Source organism: Notolepis coatsorum (genome assembly GCF_963971535.1).
Source record: "Notolepis coatsorum genome assembly, chromosome: 1".
In the NCBI taxonomy this organism is placed as follows: Eukaryota; Metazoa; Chordata; class Actinopteri; order Aulopiformes; family Paralepididae; genus Notolepis; species Notolepis coatsorum.
In genome coordinates this window covers 293,017,055-293,040,556 of record NC_140165.1, presented here as the reverse complement: position 1 = coordinate 293,040,556, position 23,502 = coordinate 293,017,055, and the positions used below count along the sequence as shown (strand labels likewise).

Below are 23,502 nucleotides of genomic sequence, written 5' to 3'. Positions count from 1 at the left end.
CTGACCCATTTCTTTCCGAGTTCAAAAGGTAGGCAATACTGCCACCTGGTGAGATTCAATCGGCATTGCAATTCCAACGTAGCAAACGAGCCAGGGACACAGAATGATCCGGATGATGGTTTAGAACGGGGATCAGAGGGAAAAGATCAAAGGATCTAAACACGTAATATTACGTGTTTGGCGCCCAATGAGTTAATGCCTAAGGAAAAATGTTGGTCCTGGGGCTAGACCAGTTGAGAACCACTGCGCTAAATGTAAATGGTGTCATCTAGGCCTACGCAGCGGATGTATGTTTGTTGATGTTATGGTATCGCTGATAGGTCCAGTTATATACCCTTTATCTAATCTGGCCCGTCTCTCTGCTCTCTGACTCTGAGCACTTGGGCACACCGTCGTTCTCTTAATTGAGAGTTTAACTGGGCCTTTTGACGGGAACATTTTCAGGCTATAACTCTCCTATCAAATCTAAATCCTTTTTTGTGTGGTTGGATCGTAACTATTTCCGTTTCACAGCCAAGTGTGTCGAATCGTCTGTACTGGTGCTGGATATTTAATTTAATTTCAACTTTTTTTTTATTTTTAATTTTTTTATTGATCTTTTTCCCCCTCCTTTTTCCTCCGATTTTCTCCCATCCCAATGTTTAGTCGTTATGCCAATTCCCAATCCCCTTCCTGGTCGCTGCGCACTTACCCCCCACAGTCGGTCCTCCGACACACGTCTAGGCAATCAACCGCTTCTTTTCACCTGGCAGCGTGGACTCTCACTGAGAGGATGTAACGTGTGGAAGGATCACACTACCCCCCTTAGATCTTATCCGCGCTGAGCAGGCGCCCCGACCGAACTGTAGGAGTCGCTGTTGGTGACGAACACAATCTCCGCTACGCCACCTGACCGCCTATTTCAACCTTTTATTTAAACTCAAGAGGCAACTGACGTTTCCCTAATTTACAGTCACGTCGAGTGTACATACAGAGTTAAGAAAAAAAAACTCAAGGTCCATATTACACATACAAAACAACAAAAATACAATAACAAAAGAAACGAGGCCAACAACATAGATTGAAATACATAAAGGCATCGATTCCAATGTTTCCACAAATTAGAGGAGTACCTTGTATCACTTTGTTTGACATCAGTAATGGCACCTATTATCCTGTTTTTTTTACTCTTAACTCATTCAACGCCAGACCCAATGATAGTCAGGTTAACTCGCCGACCGTTCAGCGCCAATCACGAGTATTGTTGGGTTTTAATCGTTATTTCTTTTATTAGCGATATCTAGGGCTGTCTTAAATACTTCGAAGCTTCGTTCGATGGGCTGGGATTCGAATCTGGAAAAAAAAATTGAATAATTTTTTTTATCTTTTTTTGTGCAAAATCAACTCTCTCTTTGTTAATTACAACAAGCAATGCTGTTTGTTATTTAAGATGAGGTCGGACTCGGCACCGACAGATTTGTGTTCATTGTGCTGCTTTTATAAAGCATCAAATGACTGCTTACAATATTTCATGAAAGCAAAGTGTTTCGTTTGTCTAAGATTTTAACTTTACAGCGCTGACAAAGTTGAACAAAGTGCTGTACAAGTCCCACAACATAAAAAAAAGAAAAAAATCGAATCTCGGCCCAAAGCTTCGAATTCCAAAAAAAGATTCGAAGGTCAGCCCTAGCGATATCCATTCATTTTCATCCATCCAGCCTGATGTTATCGTTGGGAATGGGTCTGAGCTTGCAAAAGGGCAAATACCGCCGCCTACGCCTTCCAGCTGGTATTGCACTCCATTTGGAATGGTGTAGTTTCTTTTCTGGGACGATCCGAGCCGTGCATGCAGGGTTTAAATACTCAGGCGAGGTAGGTCTATACAACGATGGCATGGAACAGTAACCCTGCGGTCCAGGGCTCTTTTCATTCTTGCACGAGGAAGGATAATAATGATGATTTAGCGTTGATTTCAGGAAGATTCGATAATCGGGCGAAAAATTACAACGTGTTTAGTGTATTCCACTAAAGGGCTATTATCGCGTCTTTTCCTGGAATTACTAAGAATCACAAACTATACTCATATTCAAAACGGTATAAAATGGAAATGTACTGATGAAAAAACAATCCGTTTTGTACATGTTGACTGGAAGCAACTCACTGATAATAGACGGGTGTATTAGATATAATTTAAGATATATTTTAAGCACTCGCAAATCTTGCAATCCCCCCATTGATTAAAGCGGTGGCGTTCTAGCACCCTCTCGTGCACTTAAGCGATGGCGGAGAATGAGTTAACACTTTCACTGCCCAAGTTTAATTCATTATTAGTCCCTTGAATGCCCAGGGCCACTTCAATGTTAGCGTTAATATCGCCTAATCTATGTTTTAAATTATGGCTGTGTCTAATCTGCCCGTCGCTTATCAAAGACTCATTTTCCAGTCAACATTGTCGTAGCAGATTGTTTTTTTATCGGTTAATTTCCGTTTTCTACCATTCTGAAAAGCACTCGGTTTCACGGAAAAAAGAAGAGATTCCCTGATAATCGCCTTTTCCTGGAATATTCTAGAACGTTGTCATTTTTCGGCCTATTTATGAATCGTTTTCAAATAAACGCTAGATTATCGATAGTATTTGTACGCATGCATGCTCTTGCGGCGAGCCGAAAATCGAGTCTCCTATTTCCTGACGGCGCACACAGTCAAACAGTGATATCACATAATCACATAAAAGCTTATATATCTGTGAAAACCGGTCTGATTATCCTTAGACTGGTAACACAGATTCCTTACCTGAGATCAGATGGTATCCAAATGGATTATTCCAATTCCTGATCGCCATTCGAAAAAATCGCTCCTTTTAGTGATCCACTGTGTATACTGTAAAACACATATTCCCCGCTGCTCCGAGAGTCCAGCATGAAGCTGGTAGACACCGGTTGCATGAGTGAGAAGTAAAATGTGGAGTGCAGTTTTTTTTCTCTCATTCATTTTCATTGAGTTCAATCCAAAAGGGTGAATTACCATCTGGGAGACGATAGGGGGCGCTTTTTTCCACATCTGAGCGCCTGAGGTAGCTGAATTTCCAACGGTAGACACGGTTGATGAAATATGATTTCAGATAGCTAAAAAAAAATAAAAAAGAGAACAAACTAATATTCTCGTGATTGGGCATTCAACCCGGGGGTTAATAACCCGAATAATCTCGGGCGTGGCATGCAAAGTGTTAATAGTCTACTGTCTACACATAAATTTAAACATCAAATTCCTCAGCAGAGCATGGAAGGTGGGGACATTTGTAGTCACAAACAAATAGCTTGCACTAGTCTGTCTTGAGAGAAGACATATACAATCATAACTAATACTAATTAGACAAGCAAGGATAACGATCAATTAAAACATGTACAACTTGATTGACAAGGTTGGAGATGAAGGTTTTAAACTCTGCAACAGAGGGGAGGATCTCGATCTCATGGCAGATTTCCCCTGTTCCGAGGGGCGACGAAGTGGGGAACTCCTGTTGTGATCTAGCTGATCCATTTTCAGACCAGGGGTGGCAGCGGGTCAGTTCTGGAAGGGGGTTCTTTACTCTGGTGTCCTCCCCCGGCTTTCACGCCAACCCCCCCCCCCCCCCCACCGGTGGGGGGGTTACCGGTGGTAACCTCTCTCCTGACGCAGAAGGGGGACTTAGCTTGGCGCTGGCTGCAGGAGGCGGGGGGGGGGGGTGAGAGGGTTTGTGTGATGTTGACAGGAGATGTTTACAGTCCCAGGAGGGCAGCTTGTCTGTGGTTATTCTTGGATCGGGCCTTGCCGTTCGCGGAGGCCTGATGTTTTTTTTCTTTCCCTGTGGCCCCTCCCTCTCCATGGCCACGTCAGCACAAGCCATGCTCCAGTTGACTCGGGAGGGGAGGGGGGTGTGGATGTGGCCTTTTGTATCTGATCCCTGTCAGCACTCGTGCGTCAGTCTGATGTAAAAGAGTGGGTGTATTTATTTCCCATTCTCTCCACCACACACCTATCTCTCTCTCTCTCTCTCCCTCCATCTCTTGCTCGCTCTCTCTCCTCTGTCTGTCTCTCTCCCCTCTCTCCCTGTCTGTCTCTCCTCTCTCTCTTCTCCTCCCCCTTTCTCCTATCACCCAATCACCCTCTTCACCCCCCCCCCCCCCCCCCACACACACACTTTTTTCCATTTTTGATTACCTACCCCTCCCCTCATTCTCCTCACAACAACATATATAACAGTACTCAACCTACAGATCATTCTGTTCATTCAGAGCAGACATCAGTAGCCTAGTGTTGAAAGCCTGTAAGTCGGTGTGATTCACCAGAGAGATACCTTGCTGCTCATCAGTGAGGTGTGTGTGTGTGTGTGTGTGTGTGTGTGTGTGTGAGTGAGAGCGAGCCTATGTGTGTGTGACACACAGGCGAAAAAGCAACGCTCCGTAAATCTTTAAAAGAGAAGCGAGTGGATAGATAAAGGCAGCAGCAGCGTGGTGTGTGAACACCCACACATGTAATATTGTAATCTGAAATCAATGGGGGTAAGTCTGGTGCGTCGGCCCGCCCGGCGAGCCTTCCAAGTCGGATAGACTTCTCCCATGCTCCCACATCCTTAAGGTTGGCTCCTCCCTCACACTACCGCTGTTCTTCTTCACGTAGGGGGGGGGGGATGACTCACCGCCCGTCAATCCTCCACCTGCTCTGTCTCCTGAAAGGGGCTTCAAAGGTCATACTTCCCTTCATGTCCGACGCGAGAGAGACGGTATCACCGCTCCGCATTGACTGATGAAGTTCAAACATCGGCTATGAGTTCCAGGGGGCGTGGCCACGTATCGCGCCATAATATATATATATCGCGATGTGACGACATGCATCGCAAAGGAACGCGTCAGCGTTTCCTTTTTAATTTATTACAATTTCACAAGATTTGGAAATATTAGAGGGAAATGGCATCACTTCACAGTCATAGACTTCCTTCATTCAAGTTTTATTGAAAATGTGTTATTGTGATCCTGGTACGGTGCATTAAATCCAGCCGCGTCCCGAGTGTGTCGTCACGCCCCTTGTCTTTATAAACCCAGGAAAATAAAAGAATCGAATCAATCATGAAATGCAAGGTTATTGCTGCGTGACGTACAGGTGTAGAGGCAGCACTGCATAGGAGTGGATTTTTACAATCCATCATACCTTAATACCTCACTGAGCGCACTGGAGTAGTCCTAGTCCTTATCTGGTTGTGTGTGTGTATGCACACGGTCTGTGACTGGCCTGTATGGTCAGAGAGACCCAGCTGGGGTCCTGGTTAGTGTGACCCCGCTAGTATTTATTTGCCGTCTGTTGAAAGATTCTGTGAACATCTCACTGCTTTTCTTCCTTCCAAAGAAGGTACGTTGATGTAAAATTATCCCAGGTGTTAGGACTGCGGTTGTTGTGAAAATGATGACTAAAGCCCTTTGATCACTATCCCCCTGGATATCAACAGAATCCAAGCGTTTCAGATATCCAAACTTAAATGTAGCATAATCGTCTTTATTGGCCCATAAGTCAGTCCGTCAGTAGTTGTAAAGGATATCCACTAGCTAGCCCACATATAAATAATGAAACTAGTCTGCTACAATTTAGTTATTTTGAATGGTTCAAAAAACATCCACAGCAACTATGCCAATTTATTTATAACCTGCTAGCACAGGTTCACCAATGTTAATCTCCCATAGCAACCGATCACACTGGTCCCATGAATTTGTTTACATTTGAAAGCTTTATGGATTATGATACGCACTTGACATCTCCTTTGAATGAACAGAGGGCCACGCCCCCTCAGCATACTGAGAGTTGGCTGTGCTCGGAGATACATTTGAAGCTGAAAAGAAATCGACACACCTGACATTAACATTCCACAATGGGCGGCACGGTGGCGCAGTGGTTAGCACTGTTGCCTCACGGCAAGAAGGTCCTGGGTTCAAACGACAGCAGGGTGTGAAGTTTGCATGTTCTCCCCGTGTTTGCGTGGGTGTCCTCCGGGTACTCCGGTTTCCTCCCACACCATGAAAGACATGCATGCTATAATACTCCTGTCATCGCCCTTGACCGAGTCACTGGCATTACAACTGGACTTGGTCCCGCACTGTGTGGCTGCCCACTGCTCCTAAATAGTTAGGATGGGTCAAAATGCAGAGAATGAATTTCCCCCAAGGGGATTAATAAAGGTTAAACCTACTTACTCAATAAGCTTTGTTTGACCAAATCATTGTACTGGTTCTTTAAAGACCGCTCCTACACAGTCTATTCCTGTCCTATCAGTCTGAACCCTCTGCTAGTTTGTAAGATGCTTTGTTTTGTCATCGGGTCGTCAGCGGTTTCTCTGGAATTGTTTTGTTGTGCTGGTGGCGACAGGGGAAGGGTAGTTTGTTTTCGCGTGAGGTGTTTGTTTCACATCCGTCCTTGTTGCTCCGACGACATCGACATTAGTATAGTACGTCTTCCTTTTTAGACCGGAATAGACCATCTCCGGTCCACAGAAAAGATCTCCATCCATACTAGCTCGCATTGGAAACGCATATCACGTGACCATTCACATACACTGGCCAATGCACGTGCCTGTGTAACCAGGAAGCAGACCCTTAACCGTCAAGTCGGGTCATGCAGTGAAGCCTGTCCTGAACGCAGTCTGTTTGAGTTTAGCGCACTGCGTGAAGTAGGCGACACGGTAGAAAACTGGTGAAATTTCAGACAGACATTTCCTATTTGTTGATCTCTTCAAACGAGTCGGACCTTTGCAGGCCAGAGTCAGAAGAATCAGGCTGCCGATTATCAAAGGACTGGCTGGTCATGGATTATCAAAGGACATACAATACTGCCCAAGACCCCTGGGAATAATGTTGTGAAGCAGAAAGAGGCAGATGGCTCCATTGCTGTTTTGTGGGCTGTTTCAGAAAAACAGGAAGGTATGCACACTTTTTATTGCCACTCACCACCGAGTACACCAGCCTCCTACAAAACCAAACGCCTACAATGTAGAAAGAAGTGGAGATAGAAGCAGTGTTTCTTGCCACCAAATAACAAGAACCTGCCTGCAGCCAAACCTATTTCAGCGCCACACACTGCATCGTATAGTTCCTTTTAGAGGCTGCCAAACCTATTTCAGCACCACACACGGCCCGTAAAGCTCCATTTAGAGGCTGCCAAACCTATTTAAGCACCACAGACTGCACCGTAAAGCTCCATTTAGAAATTTTAGAGGCTGCCAAACCTATTACAGCACCACAGTATTGTAGTTCTAGTTGGGCTGCTCTAATACTCAAATAAAATGGTGCGGCTGGGTGGCGCAGCGGACATTGCGCTCGTCACCAACGCAAGAGACACCGGGTTCGACTCCGGCTGTCGGCGTTGCCTCCGGCTTGGGCCAGCCGTCATACTAACTTAATTGCCAGAGTTAGCGGGTGGAAGTCGATGGGTGGTAATCTGGACGTTGTGGACAGCGACTCCTACAGGTCGGTTGGGGACGCCTGCACAGCAGAGACAGGAAATGGCGGGGGTAGTGTGAGCCTCACACACGTTACACCTCGCCAATGAGAGTCCGTGCTGGCAGGTGAAAAGATGTGACGGGCTGCCTCCTCGTGTACCGGAGGGGACACGTGATGCAAGGCTTCTATCCTCCCTACAACCGGCCAGTGGGGGGCATATGTGAGCAACGTTCAAGACAGGGGAGGGGTGAATTGGCACAGTGGAATTGGGATGGTAGAAAAATAGAAAAAGTGGATAAAAAAAATGAAATGGTGCATTTCTATATTAATAAATAACTTATATGAATAACCTGTGATTTATTATTTGTATGATTGTTATCATGGTTTTATTTTCCCCTCAATACGATTTTTTCCTTTTCCACATTAACTCTCAATTAAAAGCAAAGCCGTGTTAACAAATTTGTCAAAATTCATGTTCCGTCACCCACTAGGCCATTACCTACACTCCGATCAATTATCTGCATTTTAAATAGCTGAAATCTCAAGAGAGGTCACAGAGAGGTTAGCCGCTGTTTCAGTTGGCCGGCGCTCATCTCCTGCGCTCCAGTGTCATCATTGCAGTGTAGCACAATGAGCCGCGCGGATCTCGTTGCAAAGCGTCGTAATGACATCACTGAGCTGGACACGCTTTGGATTTTATGCCCAACGAGACAATTATATCGGTAATCGTAATTATTTGTCAGACAATGACTGCCATTACAAAAATGTCACAATCACAGCAGTCTGTCTATTTGGACACTTGATTCTGATTAAAGCACTATTTCTAAGCACCGGGCCTATGATTGTTTGTGCTTTCAGGGGGACATTTTGTCAGATTATAATTGTATCTTGCTGCGGTGCTCGACCACTGCTGAGTAGAGGAAACGCTGGTCTTTGTTAAGGAAGTTCAGAGTATCGGGGAAGATACTCCAGTCCTTCTACTCAGGAGCTGTAGAGAGCATCCTGACCGGAAACATCACTGCCTGGTATGGAAACAGCACGGCACAGGACAAGAAGGCCCTACAGAGAGTGGTGCGCTCAGCCGAGCGTACCACGGGTATTGCACTACCTCCCCTGCAGGTTCTATACAACAAGAGGTGCAAATCCAGAGCCTGCAGAATAATGAAAGACCCTCACCACCCCAATAACAGCCTGTTTCAGCTGCTGAGGTCAGACAGACGCCTGTGAACCCCAGCTACTAGGACAGAGAGGCTTAGGCTCAGCTTCTTCCCCCAGGCCATCAGAGTCCTGAACAATGAACATTGAGTACCACTGTAACACTTTAGCATGAGCGGGCACACACTCAGGCCGCACGCACCCTCACTTATTGCCAAAAGGAAAGGCCACTTTAAATTAGTATTAGCAACAGTAACAGTGTATTGCACTACTATTACTACTACTGTTAACTGTTAACTGTTACCCGTTATTGCACAAATTTATTGTTACCTGCTACCTGTTATTGCACAATTTTATTGCACACATTTTTTGTATTGGATTCTATTATATGTTGTACCAATTGCACATCGTTGCGGGCAAGACCACCCGCATTTCATTGTATATCCGTATGCCGTGACAAATAAAACTCTTGACTTGACTTGACTTGACTATAGGCTGGGGAGTTGTGGTTTCCATCCGTCGCCCCGTGATGTATCTCGATTCAGCAAAGCAAGCAGTGTTTTTGTTTTGAAACCATGTCTGTGTCGTGGTGCAGCTTTGCCCCCGTCGGTCTTTGTTTCGAGGCGTAGGGGGCAGCAGTGAGTGCTAGGCTGTAGGTCTCTGGCGTGCACCGTGCTGCTGTGGTGTAGTGTCCTCCCGAATGGGGGGTGGAGCTATTCCAGTAAGGAGAGAGCAGCACACAGGCTACTATCTATTCTCACAAGCCTAGGCTAGGCCTCTGCTCAATGAGTACTACAGTAACTCCCACCGTGACCTGTATATGTCTGCTACACCATGAAGAAAACATCTTGTTCTGCTGCACAATCAGAAGGTCAGTGTGTGTGTGTGTGTGTGTGTGTGTGTGTGTGTGTGGGTGTGTGTGTTAGATCTGACTGCTCTCTCGGTGGCATCTGGACGTTGGTGCCGGTGTTGTAAGAAAATAAATGCATGAATGTGCAGCTTGGCACAAAACTCCTTTGCTTCTCCCTGGCTTTCTGCTGAGCTGTCACTGAGCTGAGCTAAGCCTCTGCTCTGGCCCTCTCTCTCTCCCTCTCTCTCTCTCCCTCTCTCTCTCTCCCTCTCTCTCCCTCTCCCTCTCTCTGCCACGCAGGAACTTTGTTGTTTCTCAGCACTTTCTGGAGAGTGGACTCCTTGTGTTTATAAAAAAAATAATAAAAAGCGGTTCTTTGGCAGTTCATAAAGAAATGCCATTGCAAACGGGGTGACAGTCTAGAAAAGACGTGAGGACATTTCCCCCGGCTCCCTTTTCTTCTCATTACCGACTGCAGAACAATGTTTAAAGTCGGCAACCGTGGCGATTTCCACCCTTACTTACACATAACGTTGTGCTGGTGATGCATGTATAGTCTGGATCTAGCCCACTATCCATATAGATCTGTTTTGATCTCCGGTACAGTATCAAATCAAGTGTTGACGGCACTTAAGTGACAGTATGTTTGACTCCGTGTCTCTTCTGTGTGTTCCACAGGTCCTGCTCAGGTCCCCATGATGTCACCCAACGGTTCAGTGCCTCCCATCTATGTGCCTCCTGGATATGTCTCACAGGCACGCAGCCGCTTCTTCTTCTTCACGTCATTTCCACTCAAACCACTATTTCTATCTAGTTCCACCTCATCTGACTCGGTCTGTGTTTTTAACGTAACCCGCCCGTGTTTGTGTCCCGTCAGATCATAGAAGAGAATGGAGTACGACGGGTTCTGGTCTTACCCCAGCAGCCAGAGTTCCACCCGGGGGGCCACTCCCCTCTCCACCACCCTCCTCCGCCCCACGCCCACCTGCCTGCCTTCATCCCGCATCCGGCCATGATGCCCCCGCCGCCCCACCTGTACACGGGCATGGCGGGGGGCGTGGGAGACATGAGCTCGCAGTACATCTCCCAGTACCACCCGGCTCACATCTACTCGGAGCAGGGTGAGACCTTGACTCCTTTAATTCCCCACTGATGCACTCCAGTGGAATGAAAGCTTTTGCCTCGTGTATTTGTCCGTTGGACGTATTTGTGTTGAGTGTTTATAAAATGTTGTTCTCCGCTCAGTCTCCACAGATCCTCACGCCCAACACGGACGTCCGCCGTTCGTCCACCGGGACGAGAGAACGAGCAAGACATATGAGCGTCTGCAGAAGAAGCTGAAAGACCGGCAGGGATGCGGAGGCGTGGGAGGCGGCGGGGGGGGAGGTGGAGGAGGAGGAGGAGGTGGTGGAGGAGGAGGTGGTGGAGGTGGAGGAGGAGGGGGTGGGGGCCAGATGAAGGACAGCCCCCCTCCCTCGCCGCAGAAGACCCGCAGCAGCCCCCCCACGGTGGACATCTTCAACGGCGTCGGGGGCAAAGGGCAGGAGCCGGAGCAGGGGCAGCCCAGCAGCACGGTGGCCGGCCCATGCAAGCAGGCCAACCGGGGCAAGAACGGAGAGTCGGGAGGTGAGCAGGCAGCAACCCGGGAGGGGGGGGGGGGGTCCCGGATTGACAGTCGGTGGTCTCTGGGTGTCGGGAGGCTGTAGATAAGCCTCATTAGCCGCACCTGCTGGTGGCAGTGAGGGAGCCCTTAACGGAACCACATTATTCTTGATTATGTGGAGGCACTGACTGTTCATTAATCACAGAGCCTGGCTGTTTCACTTGGCCACGTGGGGTCATACTTCAGCAGTACTCGGGAGTTAAAGGAAATATTTACTCTGTGGTGTTATAGACGCTGCCGAAACGTGGCCGCAGAAAATGGGAAGGATGCACACTGGTTGTTATTATATGGGGTGTTGAACTGATACTTGATTGTCAATTAGTATTCTAATAGTTTCCATAGTTCAAATAGCATTTAAAAAAAAAAAAAAAAATGCCCATCCCTATGACGGATGCAATCTCTCTCCGGCATCTCTAACTCACTCATTTTGGCAGTGTCATAAGTTTAACCTGTCCACTTAACCGGAGTTCAATCTTTCAAAACACTTGTCCGATGCCTTTTGAAATGGAAATCCAGCCAGATCGTATGATAGCTATTTTTGGCACGAGAAGGGGAAAATAACGAGGAATCGTTCTGGAACGAGATTCCAAATAACAATGTGTTACATTGCTGCACAGAGACTGATCCTTCTTCAGTGGGAAGTCTCCTCGTCCACCGAGCTGGACTCAGTGGCTATAAGAGAGAGACGTGATGCAAAGTCTTAAGCTTGAGAAATGGACACTTACAGTCCTCCGATATGTTTGGGAAGGTATGGGGTCCATCTGTGGAGTGTTTGAAGGAGAGCCTGAATGCCCCATAGAACTGAAAATGCAGCTGCCTGTCTTACCGTAATTGTTTTGATTGTTTTTTTTACTTTGTCTTTTCCGTTCAATGTCTTTAGATTTGTTTGAGTTGTTTTGTCTTGTTTGGTTGTTTTTTCAAATAAAATAAAAATATAGGCCTAAATATAAATATATCTATAACTGATTGTATCAAGACTAAGGTTGGGTTCCCAAACTATACTTTTAAGGGTACCGACCGAATTACGAAGGTACTACCGACTACCAATTCACGTTAGATCAAGAGAGCATGTAGATTTAAGTCCCGCCCATGTAGAAAATTATCTGAATTACAATGATGCGCAGTTGTCATTTCATAATAGACACAGACCAGCAAGGACGTTCAATTTTAGAATCCGACATCTAGCTATTCATCCCTGCGTTCGACAGCCCTGTGACAACTCTTCTCGTGAGTTGCGCTGTTGCACTGGGTGGGTCCAATGCGTCTTAACATCCTTTGCATCCTCGCCGCCCCTGTATGCCCAAGTCACGGTAAAAAAACTAAACTAACGTTCACTACTAAGCAGTGGTGCAGTGCTGGGCAACCGCGGTCAAACGGTTATGCAAAGTCTAGGTGATAAGTGCCTAGACTTTGCATAATAATAGGATACCGTTTGGCCTCCGCCCATATTACGACTGCACCCCTGCTACTAAGGTTAACACATTCCCGGCCAACCACGTATATATATAAGTTTAGGGCTGACCCCTATTAGTCGAATAGTCAACTAATTGACCGAAAGGAGCCGTAGTCGACTGACAACCTCTTAGTCGAATACAAATTCTTTTTTTTATTATCATCTTTTTTTATCATTCTTTTTTATCATTCTTTCCAAAAGAAAAGAGGCCTAGAAGCGTGGCTAACGCTAATGGCACGCATACCAGAAGCTAACTGCCTAAGAAAACAGGCACAGAGGCACTGAAAGAGGATTTCACCCATCTAATTAACACACTAGACTAGACAAATATCAAGATGTGTCCATCAGTGGACCAATTGCATGCTTTTGCAGAGGTCAAGAAGCCTTCCGTTGATTCCTTCAGACATTAAGCACCCCCCACAGCCCAAATGGAATAATAATAATTAAAAGATTTTTTCTTTTTTTTTCTTTTTCATAGTCGACTATCTGCTAATTTCGGCCAATCATAGTCGACTATCCAAATCCTTAGTCGGGGACAGCCCTATATACGTTATTGGGAGCCAGCGCTTGGCGGCCAAAAATGACTCGTTTTCTTTTATTCGATTTTAATACCCTATTCTGTCTACTGTACGCAGAGTTCCAATAGTGAGGAATGGGAGGGGCTGAACCTGCCTCTCTTTCTCCCTCTCGGGTACTGGTTCAAATGTGAACGGTACCCAACCCTAATCAAGACAGTCGTATGCATATTAAAACAAGGATTTACCTTTCTTTTTGTTCATAGGAGGGATTTGCAGCTGCTTTTATCATCAACAACAACAAAAGGAAACACAATGGTTATCTTCCAAACATCTCTGTAGCCTGTGTCTAGCCAGGAGACAGCCGGCACATAACAGTCCAGGAGATCCCTGCATCAGAGGAGACAGACTGACAGTACAGGAGATCCCTGCATCAGAGGAGACAGACAGACAGTACAGGAGATCCCTGCATCAGAGGAGACAGACAGACAGCACAGGAGATCCCTGCATCAGAGGAGACAGACAGACAGTACAGGAGATCCCTGCATCAGAGGAGACAGACAGACAGACAGACGGTACAGGAGATCCCTGCAGCAGAGGAGACAGACAGACAGCACAGGAGATCCCTGCAGCAGAGGAGACTAAAGTGTCAAATGAGGCATTTCTCACACATTATAGCTCAATCTTTCACACTTGTCATCACACAGTGAATTTATATAAACTTGGCAAGAACATCAATGTTTTTTTTCTAAACTGAGCAAAAGTAGCCAGCTCAGATTGAGTTACAGTAGTAGTAGGCCAGGTTTTGCAGTTTCTTTTTTTAATCATGAAATATTTGCTTGTTGTGTGAATTGCATATTTCACAAGTTCTTTAAATTGCATGTGTTTATCTGTTTTTCTTTCCTCTCTTCTAGAACTGGATGAGGAGGCGCAGGCCCTGCGAGCGCTGCTGAGCACCATCAGTAAACCATTGGTTAGTATTCATCTCCGTTGTGTCAAATCCGTAAAATGTCGCTTCCCGTGTGCAGAACGACACGTGTTTAAATCTAGCGCCTATCAAAGATGTGCTTATATTTCTTCAGAAAATGGCTCATTCAGCATGGAGAAAAACTAAACGCATAACAAATGACCAATTGAATAACCAAGTCTTGGTTGACTCGGAGCAAACTAAGAGAGGGCTACACTGTACACATTTCATCACACTCTATAGGATACTAATGAGCTTCACCATTAACTGTTCTAATTGCTGACATTTGAGTTATGGAATCAAACCTGCTGACGGCAGTCCAAATTAGAATTCTATTCCCTCATATACTGTACCATCCAAAATCCATGCTGGCAATTAAACTCTTGGTTACCATGTTGGTTATTATTACACCTCTCTTGATTAGAGAGTACCATGTTTTTAGCTGTGACCATCGGCTAGTATACTGTAGGCAAGGCCAGATTAAGACTTCAGAGGCCCCTGGGCCAGATTCTTGTGGAGGCCCCCCCACACACACGTGCACGCACGCACAGTGGCATTTTTATGTCACTTTAAAAAAAATATATAATACCGTAATTCCTCTAATAGTAACCCCGGCTTGTATTTGTTTCAACTGTAGTGGATACCAGGCTTGTATTAGGAGGAGGAACCAGCTCATTCGTGTTGGTGTTGGGGCTGGGCTGTGGAGATGCGGCGGGCGTATACGAACAGGTGGCACTGGCGTCAGCCACTGGTGGTGGTGGGCCGGCTGAAGTTGAACTAGAGGCTGCCGCTTCCTCTTCTCTGTCGCTAGCATCAATAATAATAACAACGTTAGCATTCTCGTCCTCTCTGCCCGCGGCGCCTGGCTCAGCCTCTTTAACGTTGCTGCTACTAGTGCTAGCCAGGGGGCTATCCTCCTCCTTACCTGACAAGGTGAAAAAAGTAGCGATAGTTGGTATGCTTTGCCGAAGTAACGCGCTCTTTCTGTCCCTTTCCTGTTTAGACTTTAACTTAGCAGCTCCGCTTTCCCACCGTTTTATTTTTTTATCCATGTTTTTTGAGTGTCACAGTCTCAATTGATCATACAGTTCTACTCGAGACGAGTCTTAGCCTACTTGATCAACTTGCAAGTGCAATTCTCGCGATCAGTGGTCACCTGACCTGACCTGACAGTGACCCCTGGACCTGGACGTCAGTGTCACGTAGACTCAACGTCTCTCACCCCTCATTATCAAACAATTTGCAATACAATTTTTTTTATAAAAATAGATAGAGAAGAGATGAGATGATACTAGTAGTCACTATAGATGCTGTCAGGGCCGGACTGGGGAAATAATTCATACCGGGAGATATAGCGCGAAATATAGCCCCAATCAGGCCACTTTTTAAGGGGGGGGGTCTGGGGGTCTCCCACCAGGAATTTTTTTGTTACAAAGACTTAATTTCCTGCATTCTGGTGAATTTTAGTGCATGTGAATCACAAACTAATGAGCCAAAAATTGCTTAGTACAATGTACTGTTATGGACCTCAAATAAAACTGTTGTGGCACTAGCAATGCTACTCTCTCCACCTTCAAAAAGAAAAAAGCAAGAGCACAACATATTTTTCTATTTACTATTATAATACAGTTAACCACTCTCTCCTGTAAGGGCCTTTCTTTTTCTTTGTTTTATCCCTCTCTCCTCCACCCTTTCTCTTTCTTCCACTGTCTATCTTGACATCAACGTTAATTGACTTTCGCTCTACTGTATCTCTCCCGAGTTCCTCACTACCTGGCTCATTGCCTGGCTGTTATTCTGCATCAGAGTGCCGTCTGCCATTCCATTCGCCGCCTCCGCTGTCAATCAGTTGTATCGCCTGGTCCCGCCTCCACCAATCACAAGCGGCAGCACGGCTCCATCGTGTGTGTGTGATCCGCGTGAGGGAGAGATAGTTCTCCAACTCAAGTTTCAAGTTTCTTTAATAGTTGTCATACAGAAGTACAGAATACTTTCATACAAAATGCTTCTTACTGTTACGCTCCAGAGACTGTGCTAGACAAGATGGTATCAAATAACATAGTATAGCATGTCATTTAGAAGTAGAAATGAGGTCACAGTGTTCAGTATAGACATATGTACAATGTTCAATGCAGAATAGACGTAACTGAGTTACCATATAATATACAATACTATGCAGTGTACTTGTAACTGAGGGGTACAATTCCTTGACTGTATTGATAAGTATGGTATCATTAAACCACTACCGCTTTATGTACTTTAATTACTGGCCATACAGTACATGATATATAAATATAATGAACACTTCCCACAATGAACCGGTTCTACACAAAGTTGTCTTTAAGTATTTATTGCAGCAAAAGGTACATAATACTTCTCTATTATACTTTGAATGCACTTGTAAGGCAAAGGAATGTGCGTAGGCAAATCAACAATGAATGTCCATTCTCTGGTTACGCAGGAGGTAATTATACAACCTGAATCTTAGGGAATTATATCTATGGTACACTAGTAATATATAGCGGGAGATACTGGAAGGGTCCCCCTGGTTGTAAGCCAGCAGGGGTAGAGGATCTGTCGGTAGTAGAGAGTCTGGTCAACGATGACTAAGGAGACTCCAAGTACAGGAGACGGTGCAATAGCCTCTTGATCCACAGACGAATACAGCTGTTCTCCGTAGACTGTAGCTCCACAGTGAAGAAAGCTAGCCGGCCTCAGGCTCTCTGAGGCGCGGACTCGACTTGGCTCCTCACAGGGTAAATCCAACACGTGCAGGCGTCGGCGATTCTCCGCTCCATAAATCACAGGACCAAAACAAATATAATCCAGCCGCAAAGGGCTATGTAGTCGTCGGGTAGATTAATCCAGTGTACATGTCCACACGGTTCTCGTCTAGGTCTCCTCGGGTGAAAGCGCCATGAAAGCAGCCCAGCCTGGATAAGAACTCTAGCTGGTACGAGGAAGCGTTGGTGATGCTGGTCACTGTAGAACTTTAGCCGCACGATACACTATACACAAATAGACTATTACTGACTTAATAGAAATATGTCGCACTCGACGGTATAGCGCCAAACTCTGACAATTCAGTTATTAATTCGCACGCGGTCTCAATGCTCTATTCTGGGGCCAAACAGGCCATACTTCACCGCACGGAGTATCGTGGGTGAGGCTTCAACTTATTGGGTAACTCTTAGACTAAGCGCTTCTGTATTCACCTGCGCCATATTTATATGCACGGTGAACAAACTAGTGCCAACGACATTTCTGTCTCGTATCCCTGGGCAAGGCCGGGCATGCACAGACATGTCTTGACGGTGACTTTGAACCTGACTCCGGAGGCATGGCTCTGGCGCCTGTGGACCGTTGTCCAATAGGAGAATGAAATATTATGGTCTGTAGTAGGCTAAAGGGATATTCCGTGTATATGTACAAGGAATATACAAGGGATATCAAACGATATACAAATACTATGCAATATATATCAATCAATAAATATATATATTCGGTTTAATCTGATCCTTTGTAACAGCCGCCCCCTAATTAGTCCCACCTAATTAGCTAAGCAGAGACAGATTAACCGCACTGTCCACTACTCAATGTCTGTTGTAAGGGGTCGGTCAGTTCACAAAGTCATGGGGTCATGGTCGTCATCGATAGTATCGGGGAGCCTTGGCAGTTCTATTAGCCTCGCCACGGGTCGGGTGTAGATCCGTCCTTGGACGAGCACTTCGGCTGCTCGGACCTTTCCGTCGGCACCGGTGATCACTTTGCTTACGCGGCCAGCCGGCCACATAGCTCGGGGTAGTGACTGGTCGATAATCATGACGACTGTTCCTTCTGTCAAATTGTCTCTCTCTTTCACCCATTTCTGGCGGGTCTGTAGAGACGGTAGATAGTGGAGTAGGAAGCTGTTCCAAAACTTGTCAGCCAATACTTGACTGTACCTCCACATTCTTCGGCCGTTCGCTTCTTCAGGCCTGTACATTGTCTGTGGTAGCGCAGGGTCCAGCCGCCCCATCAAGAGTGTGTTGGGGGTGACTGGGTCGACATCTGCTACATCACTTGAGACGTAACCGAGGGGCTTTGAGTTCAATACTCCCTCGATCTCCGTGAGGACTGTCATTAGGACTTCTTCCGCCACGGTCTGGGCCCCAAGCACGGCGTACAGGGCTGTCTTTATTGAACGTACTTCTCGTTCCCAAGTTCCACCGAAGTGAGGTGCGTTCGGGGGATTAAACTGGAAGTCAATCTGGGATGGAGCGAGGTGGGTCTTAAGTTCTGGGCCCATAGCTTGGAAGCTCTCTCTCAGCTCTCTTTCTCCGCCTTTGAAGTTTGTCCCGTGATCAGACAATAATATAGACGGTTTGCCTTTCCGCAATGTGAATCTTCGGAAGGCCATAAGGAATGAGTCTGTGCTCATGGTTGGAAGGAGTTCTATATGCATCGCTCGGGTGGTCATGCATTTGAATACAATACCCCACCGCTTCTCGGTTCCTCTTCCTTTCTTTATATACAGCGGGCCGAAACAGTCCATACCGGTGGAGTGAAAAGGCTTGTCGCCGAGTCGGAGGCGACAGGGAGGTAGGTCAGCCATCCGGGTTATACTGGGCTGCGCTCGCCACTTACGACAGTATAGACAGGTTCGCTGGAAGCGCCGCACTGCTTCTCTCCCTTGCAGTATCCAATAACGACGTCTGATCTCCGCGAAGACTCTCTGCCCCGGCGTGATGCACATCCTCGTCGTATTTCTTTATGATCAGCTCTGTGACCTTGTGTCGGCTGTTTAAGACTATCGGGTACTTGACGTCATCCGGTAAGTCTGGAGCTCTCCGCAGACGACCACCCACTCTGATGAGACCATGGGCGTCTCTCTCGGGGGCTAGGTGGAGCAGTCTGCTGTCTGATGGGACGGGCTTTGCTCCCTGTAGACAGTCTAGCTCATCGGGGAACGAGTCTCTCTGGGCTCGTTGTAGTAGAAGAAGTTCTGCTTCTTCGTAGTCAGCTGCTGTAATGTCAGTAGTGAGCTGAACCTCTGGGTGGTGCCACAGGAATGTCTTTAGCTGCGCACTCTCTAGGGTGAGGCAATCGTCTATGTCGGGGTCTGTGGAGACGAGTGTGTTCAATCCACAGAACATAGATTTCTTGTTTTCGGCCTCCTCTTTACTCGCTTCCCGTGGGGTGGGTGTAGGCCAGGCCATGTGAGCGGATCGGAGCGTGAGCGGCGCGGGGCGCGGAGCAGGCGGTTTTGACGTGAGCGAGGAGTGGGTTTTAAAATGGGTCGGCGCGACGTCCGGAGCGAGAGTTCTCCTCCGCTCCAATCCACTCCAGGTCGCTCACAGTGGTTTAACACTGTTGATGTAATATACATGCAGTACAATGCCAAAGCAACAGATGGCGATGTACAAACATGAAGGCCATTTTCAACCAATGAGAAGGGTGAACCTGTGATATCCGGTTCAGGCTTTGTCACTGTAGAGACGCCCACACTCACTCCTGTTAGAAAACGTATCGACGCCATTGTTGTTGACGTTAGCTTACATGCTAACGTTAATGGCAGCGACCATAGCATTGTGGCTCGGCTAGCCTATCATCGCTTAATAGAGCTAGTGGATGGATAAACAACGTTATTTAACATTGCAGAATGGGTACAATTACAATGCGGCTCAATACAAACAATTGTTAAGGGGCCCAGGGGGTGTAGACTGTTGTAGTTTGAGCTGATTTACACCATGCTCCAAAAAAAAAAAAAAATCTGCCGAGCGATCTGGCGCGGGGCTCGATTCAAGGTGAGCGGGGAGCGAGCGGAGAGCGACTTGGGGGCGGGGTCAACATGATCGATTAGCGGAGCGGACCAAGCTTTAAAGAGCGAAGAGCGGATTTCTCGGCCGCGCCGATCCGCTCACGTGGCCTGGTGTAGGCCACTCTTCTTCCGGGAGCTTGAGGAACTCTGGCCCGTCACTGTATAGGTTGTGACGGGTGAGGTCATCCAGGGACATTCCCCGGGTGATGACGTCAGCTGGGTTGTGTTTTGTGTCCACATACCTCCAGCTTGCTACTTCTGTTAAATCTTGAATCTCTGTGACTCTGACTCCCACGAAGACCTTGTATCTGCACGAATCAGACCGGATCCATGTGAGTACTGTCGTGGAGTCTGACCACAAGATTGTTCTTTGCACCGGAATGGTGAGTTCACGTTGGATTAACGTGGCGAGTTGCGCTCCTGCTAGGGCTGCGCAGAGCTCTAGACGCGGGATAGATTGTTGCTTTCGTGGGGCTATTCTTGAGCGAGCCAGGATGAAAGCAGTATGTATTTCTCCTCCCTCCTCTCGGGCACGCAAGTAGGCCACCGAACCGTAGGCTACTTCGGAGGCGTCGCTGAAGACGTGCAGGTCCATCTGGCACGTCTCCGGCCTCACTGTGGGTGGGAAGTAGCTGCGGCGTATGTTGACACCTGGGAGTGAGCTGAGTTCCGTCTCCCACTCTCTCCATGTGGATGCAAGGTGTTCGGGTATGGGGTCGTCCCAGCCCTGGTCCTTGTCCCATAACGCTCTTACAATCATCTTTGCCCTGGTGGTGTAAGGTAGAATACATCCCAACGGGTCATATTGTCTGGCGAGTGTTCTGTATACACTCCGTCTGGTGGTCGGTAGTGCAGTCGACCTTCCCTGCTCCTTGGTCAGGGGTGTGTGTTTATAATGGAGCGAGTCTGTTTTGAAGCGCCAGACTAGTCCTAATGTCATTTCTTGGGCTTCTCCTGGGATGGTCGCCATCCAGGTCTCGCTGCTTGCTGCCTTGTCCTCGGGGGAGAGGCTGCGCAATACTTGCGGGTCGCTGCTGGCCCACTGCCTGAGATCAAAGCCGCCTTTGATCAGGGAGGCGCGGAGCTTGCGTAGAAGGGCCTCGGCTTCTTCTGGCGTCGAGACGCTTTGCAGACAGTTGTCCACGTAGAAACTATTTTCTACACTTTTTCGGACCTCTTCATCAGCTGCTGGGTCCTCTGCGACGTGTTTTTGCAGTGCAAACGTAGCACAGCATGGGCTGCATGTGGTTCCGAAAGGGAGGACTTCCCATTGATAGATGGCTGGTTGCTCATCCCCGATCCTCTCTCTCCATAGGAACCGCAGCAGGGGTTGTCCTCTGGGGAGAGGCTGCGCAATACTGGGGGGTCGCTGCTGGCCCGCTGCCGGAGATCAAAGCCGCCTTTGATCAGGGAGGCGCGGAGCAGCGCACGACGTCGCCAGTCAGTTTTCTTTATGTGTCCCGCTGTGAGTCGCTTGTTAATCTCAGCGCGGTACACAGTCTCTTGAGCGGGGTCTCTGGCTAGGCGCCGCTCTGTGTTCAATAGATACTGCTCCGTCGCTTCTTTTGGGGCGTGGAAGGTAGGCATACCCTCTCGCCTCAGGAGTGGAGTTGCGTATCTCATCACTCCGTTGACTTTGACTCTCTTTGTTCCCTGCTCGAGGAGTGCTATAGCGTAAATGTCTTCCTTGGAACGAATGTCTTTCTTTTCGTTCTTAAAGGGCATTGTCTCTAGTGTCCATAGCCTCTCGACATGCTGTAGGAGGGTGGCGTCTTCTTCTGTCACTCTGGAGTGGAGGCAGTTAGTGGCTGCTGTTCGGTTAAGAGACTTAGCGAGGGGGCCTTGTAATGTCCATCCTAGGCGGGTCTCGACTGCTGCAGGACAGCCTCTGGGCCCTGTGTGGACCCGGTCAATCGGGACGATGAGGTCTGCATGGTCGGAGCCTATCAGCAGGGTCGGGGTGGCACCGTCTATGAGCGGTATAGGTAGTTGACGCAGGTGCACATATTTATCCATCAGCTTGGCGATGGGGTAGGTGTACTGCGACAGGCCTATTTCTTGGCTGGTGAAAGCATTAGTAATCCTATACCGTCTCTCTGGCTGCCCGCTTGCTGCGATAGTGAAGGAGACATTCAAGTTTCAAGTTTCTTTAATAGTTGTCATACAGAAGTACAGAATACTTTTGTACAAAATGCTTCTTACTGTTGCGCTCCAGAGACTGTGCATGACAAGATAAGTATGAAATAAAAACATAGTAAAAATTAGAAGTAAAAAAAGAGGTCACAGTGTTCAGTTTAGACATATGTACAATGTTCGTAGACGTAGTTACCATACAATATACAATACTGTGCAGTGTACTAATATACAATACTATATAGTGCAAGGCATAAATGGACGAGGTGCAGTTTAGGTACAATTCACAGTAGGTGTACGAGTTGTAGTGCAAATCCTTTATCAATAAATATAAAGTGTAAGTGTGTTTGTGTGATCTAAAGTGTGGAGAGTGGGTGCTGCAGTGTGTTGTTTGTTTGAGTGAGTGTGTGCTTGTGGGTGTGTGTGCTGTGTGCATTTGATGGTTGTTGCATAGTGATTATTGTTCGTTTAGCGATTATTGTTCGTTTAGCAGCCTGATGGCCTGGGGATAGAAGCTCCTTCTGAGTCTTTCTGTGCTCGCCATAAGACTCCGGTATCGCTTGCCTGACGGCAGCAGTTCAAAGAGGCAGTTGTTCGGGTGGCTCGAGTCCTTAATAATTCTCTTAGCCTTCCCCTTGCACCGCTTGTTGTAAATGTTCTGGAGGGTGGGAAGCCCCCCTCTAATTGTGCGTTCGGCTGAACGTGTCACTCTTTGTAGTCTGCTACGGTCTTGTGCAGTGCTATTCCCAAACCAGGAGGTGATGTTGCCGGTCAGGATGCTCTCTATTGTACATGAGTAGAAGTTCCTAAGGATCTTCTGACTGACTTGGAACTTCCTTAGGCGCCTGAGGAAGTAGAGGCGTTGTCGTGCCTTCTTCACAACACTGTCAATGTGTGTGGTCCATGTCAAGTCCTCGGATATGTGGGCTCCGAGGTACTTGAAACTGTTCACTCTCTCAACTGGTGCCCCGTCGATGCTGAGGGGGCTGTAGTCCTTGACCCCCGACCTCCTGAAGTCCACAATCATCTCTTTTGTTTTGCTGACGTTCAGGGAGAGGCAGTTCTCCTGACACCACTGTGACAGGTTCTCTACCTCTTCCAGGTAGGCCCTTTCGTCGTTGGCAGAGATCAGGCCCACCACTACTGTGTCATCAGCAAATTTGATGATGGTGTTGTTGTTCCGCTGTGCTACGCAGTCATGTGTGTACAGGGAGTAGAGGAGGGGGCTCAGAACACAGCCCTGGGGGGCCCCTATGTTGAGCGTGATGGATGAGGAGGTGCAGTTGCCGGCTCTTACCACCTGGGGTCTGCCCGTCAGGAAGTCCAGGACCCACTGGCACAGGTCATAGTTCAAGCCCAGGTCCCTGAGCTTGGCTATGAGTTTGGAGGGGACTATGGTATTGAATGCTGAGCTGTAGTCGATGAACAGCATTCTCACATAGTTCCCCTTCCTCTTGTCCAGATGTGATGCTGCTGTGTGCAGCACATGGGCTATGGCGTCCTCCGTGGACCTGTTGGGGCGAT

The 23,502-nt window shown here is 47.4% G+C and overlaps 1 protein-coding gene across 2 annotated transcripts in view; it reads left to right on the top strand.

The window, feature by feature from the left end:
- The window catches only part of fndc3a (fibronectin type III domain containing 3A), a 178,486-nt gene that overhangs the window by 92,870 nt on the left and 62,114 nt on the right, over positions 1-23,502 (top strand). For both annotated transcript variants that reach the window (XM_084312740.1, XM_084312741.1), the window contains 4 exons: positions 10,126-10,202; positions 10,325-10,568; positions 10,693-11,073; positions 13,993-14,051. In XM_084312740.1, coding sequence (XP_084168866.1) covers positions 10,126-10,202; positions 10,325-10,568; positions 10,693-11,073; positions 13,993-14,051 — 761 coding nt within the window. The remainder of the gene's footprint in view (positions 1-10,125; positions 10,203-10,324; positions 10,569-10,692; positions 11,074-13,992; positions 14,052-23,502) is intronic.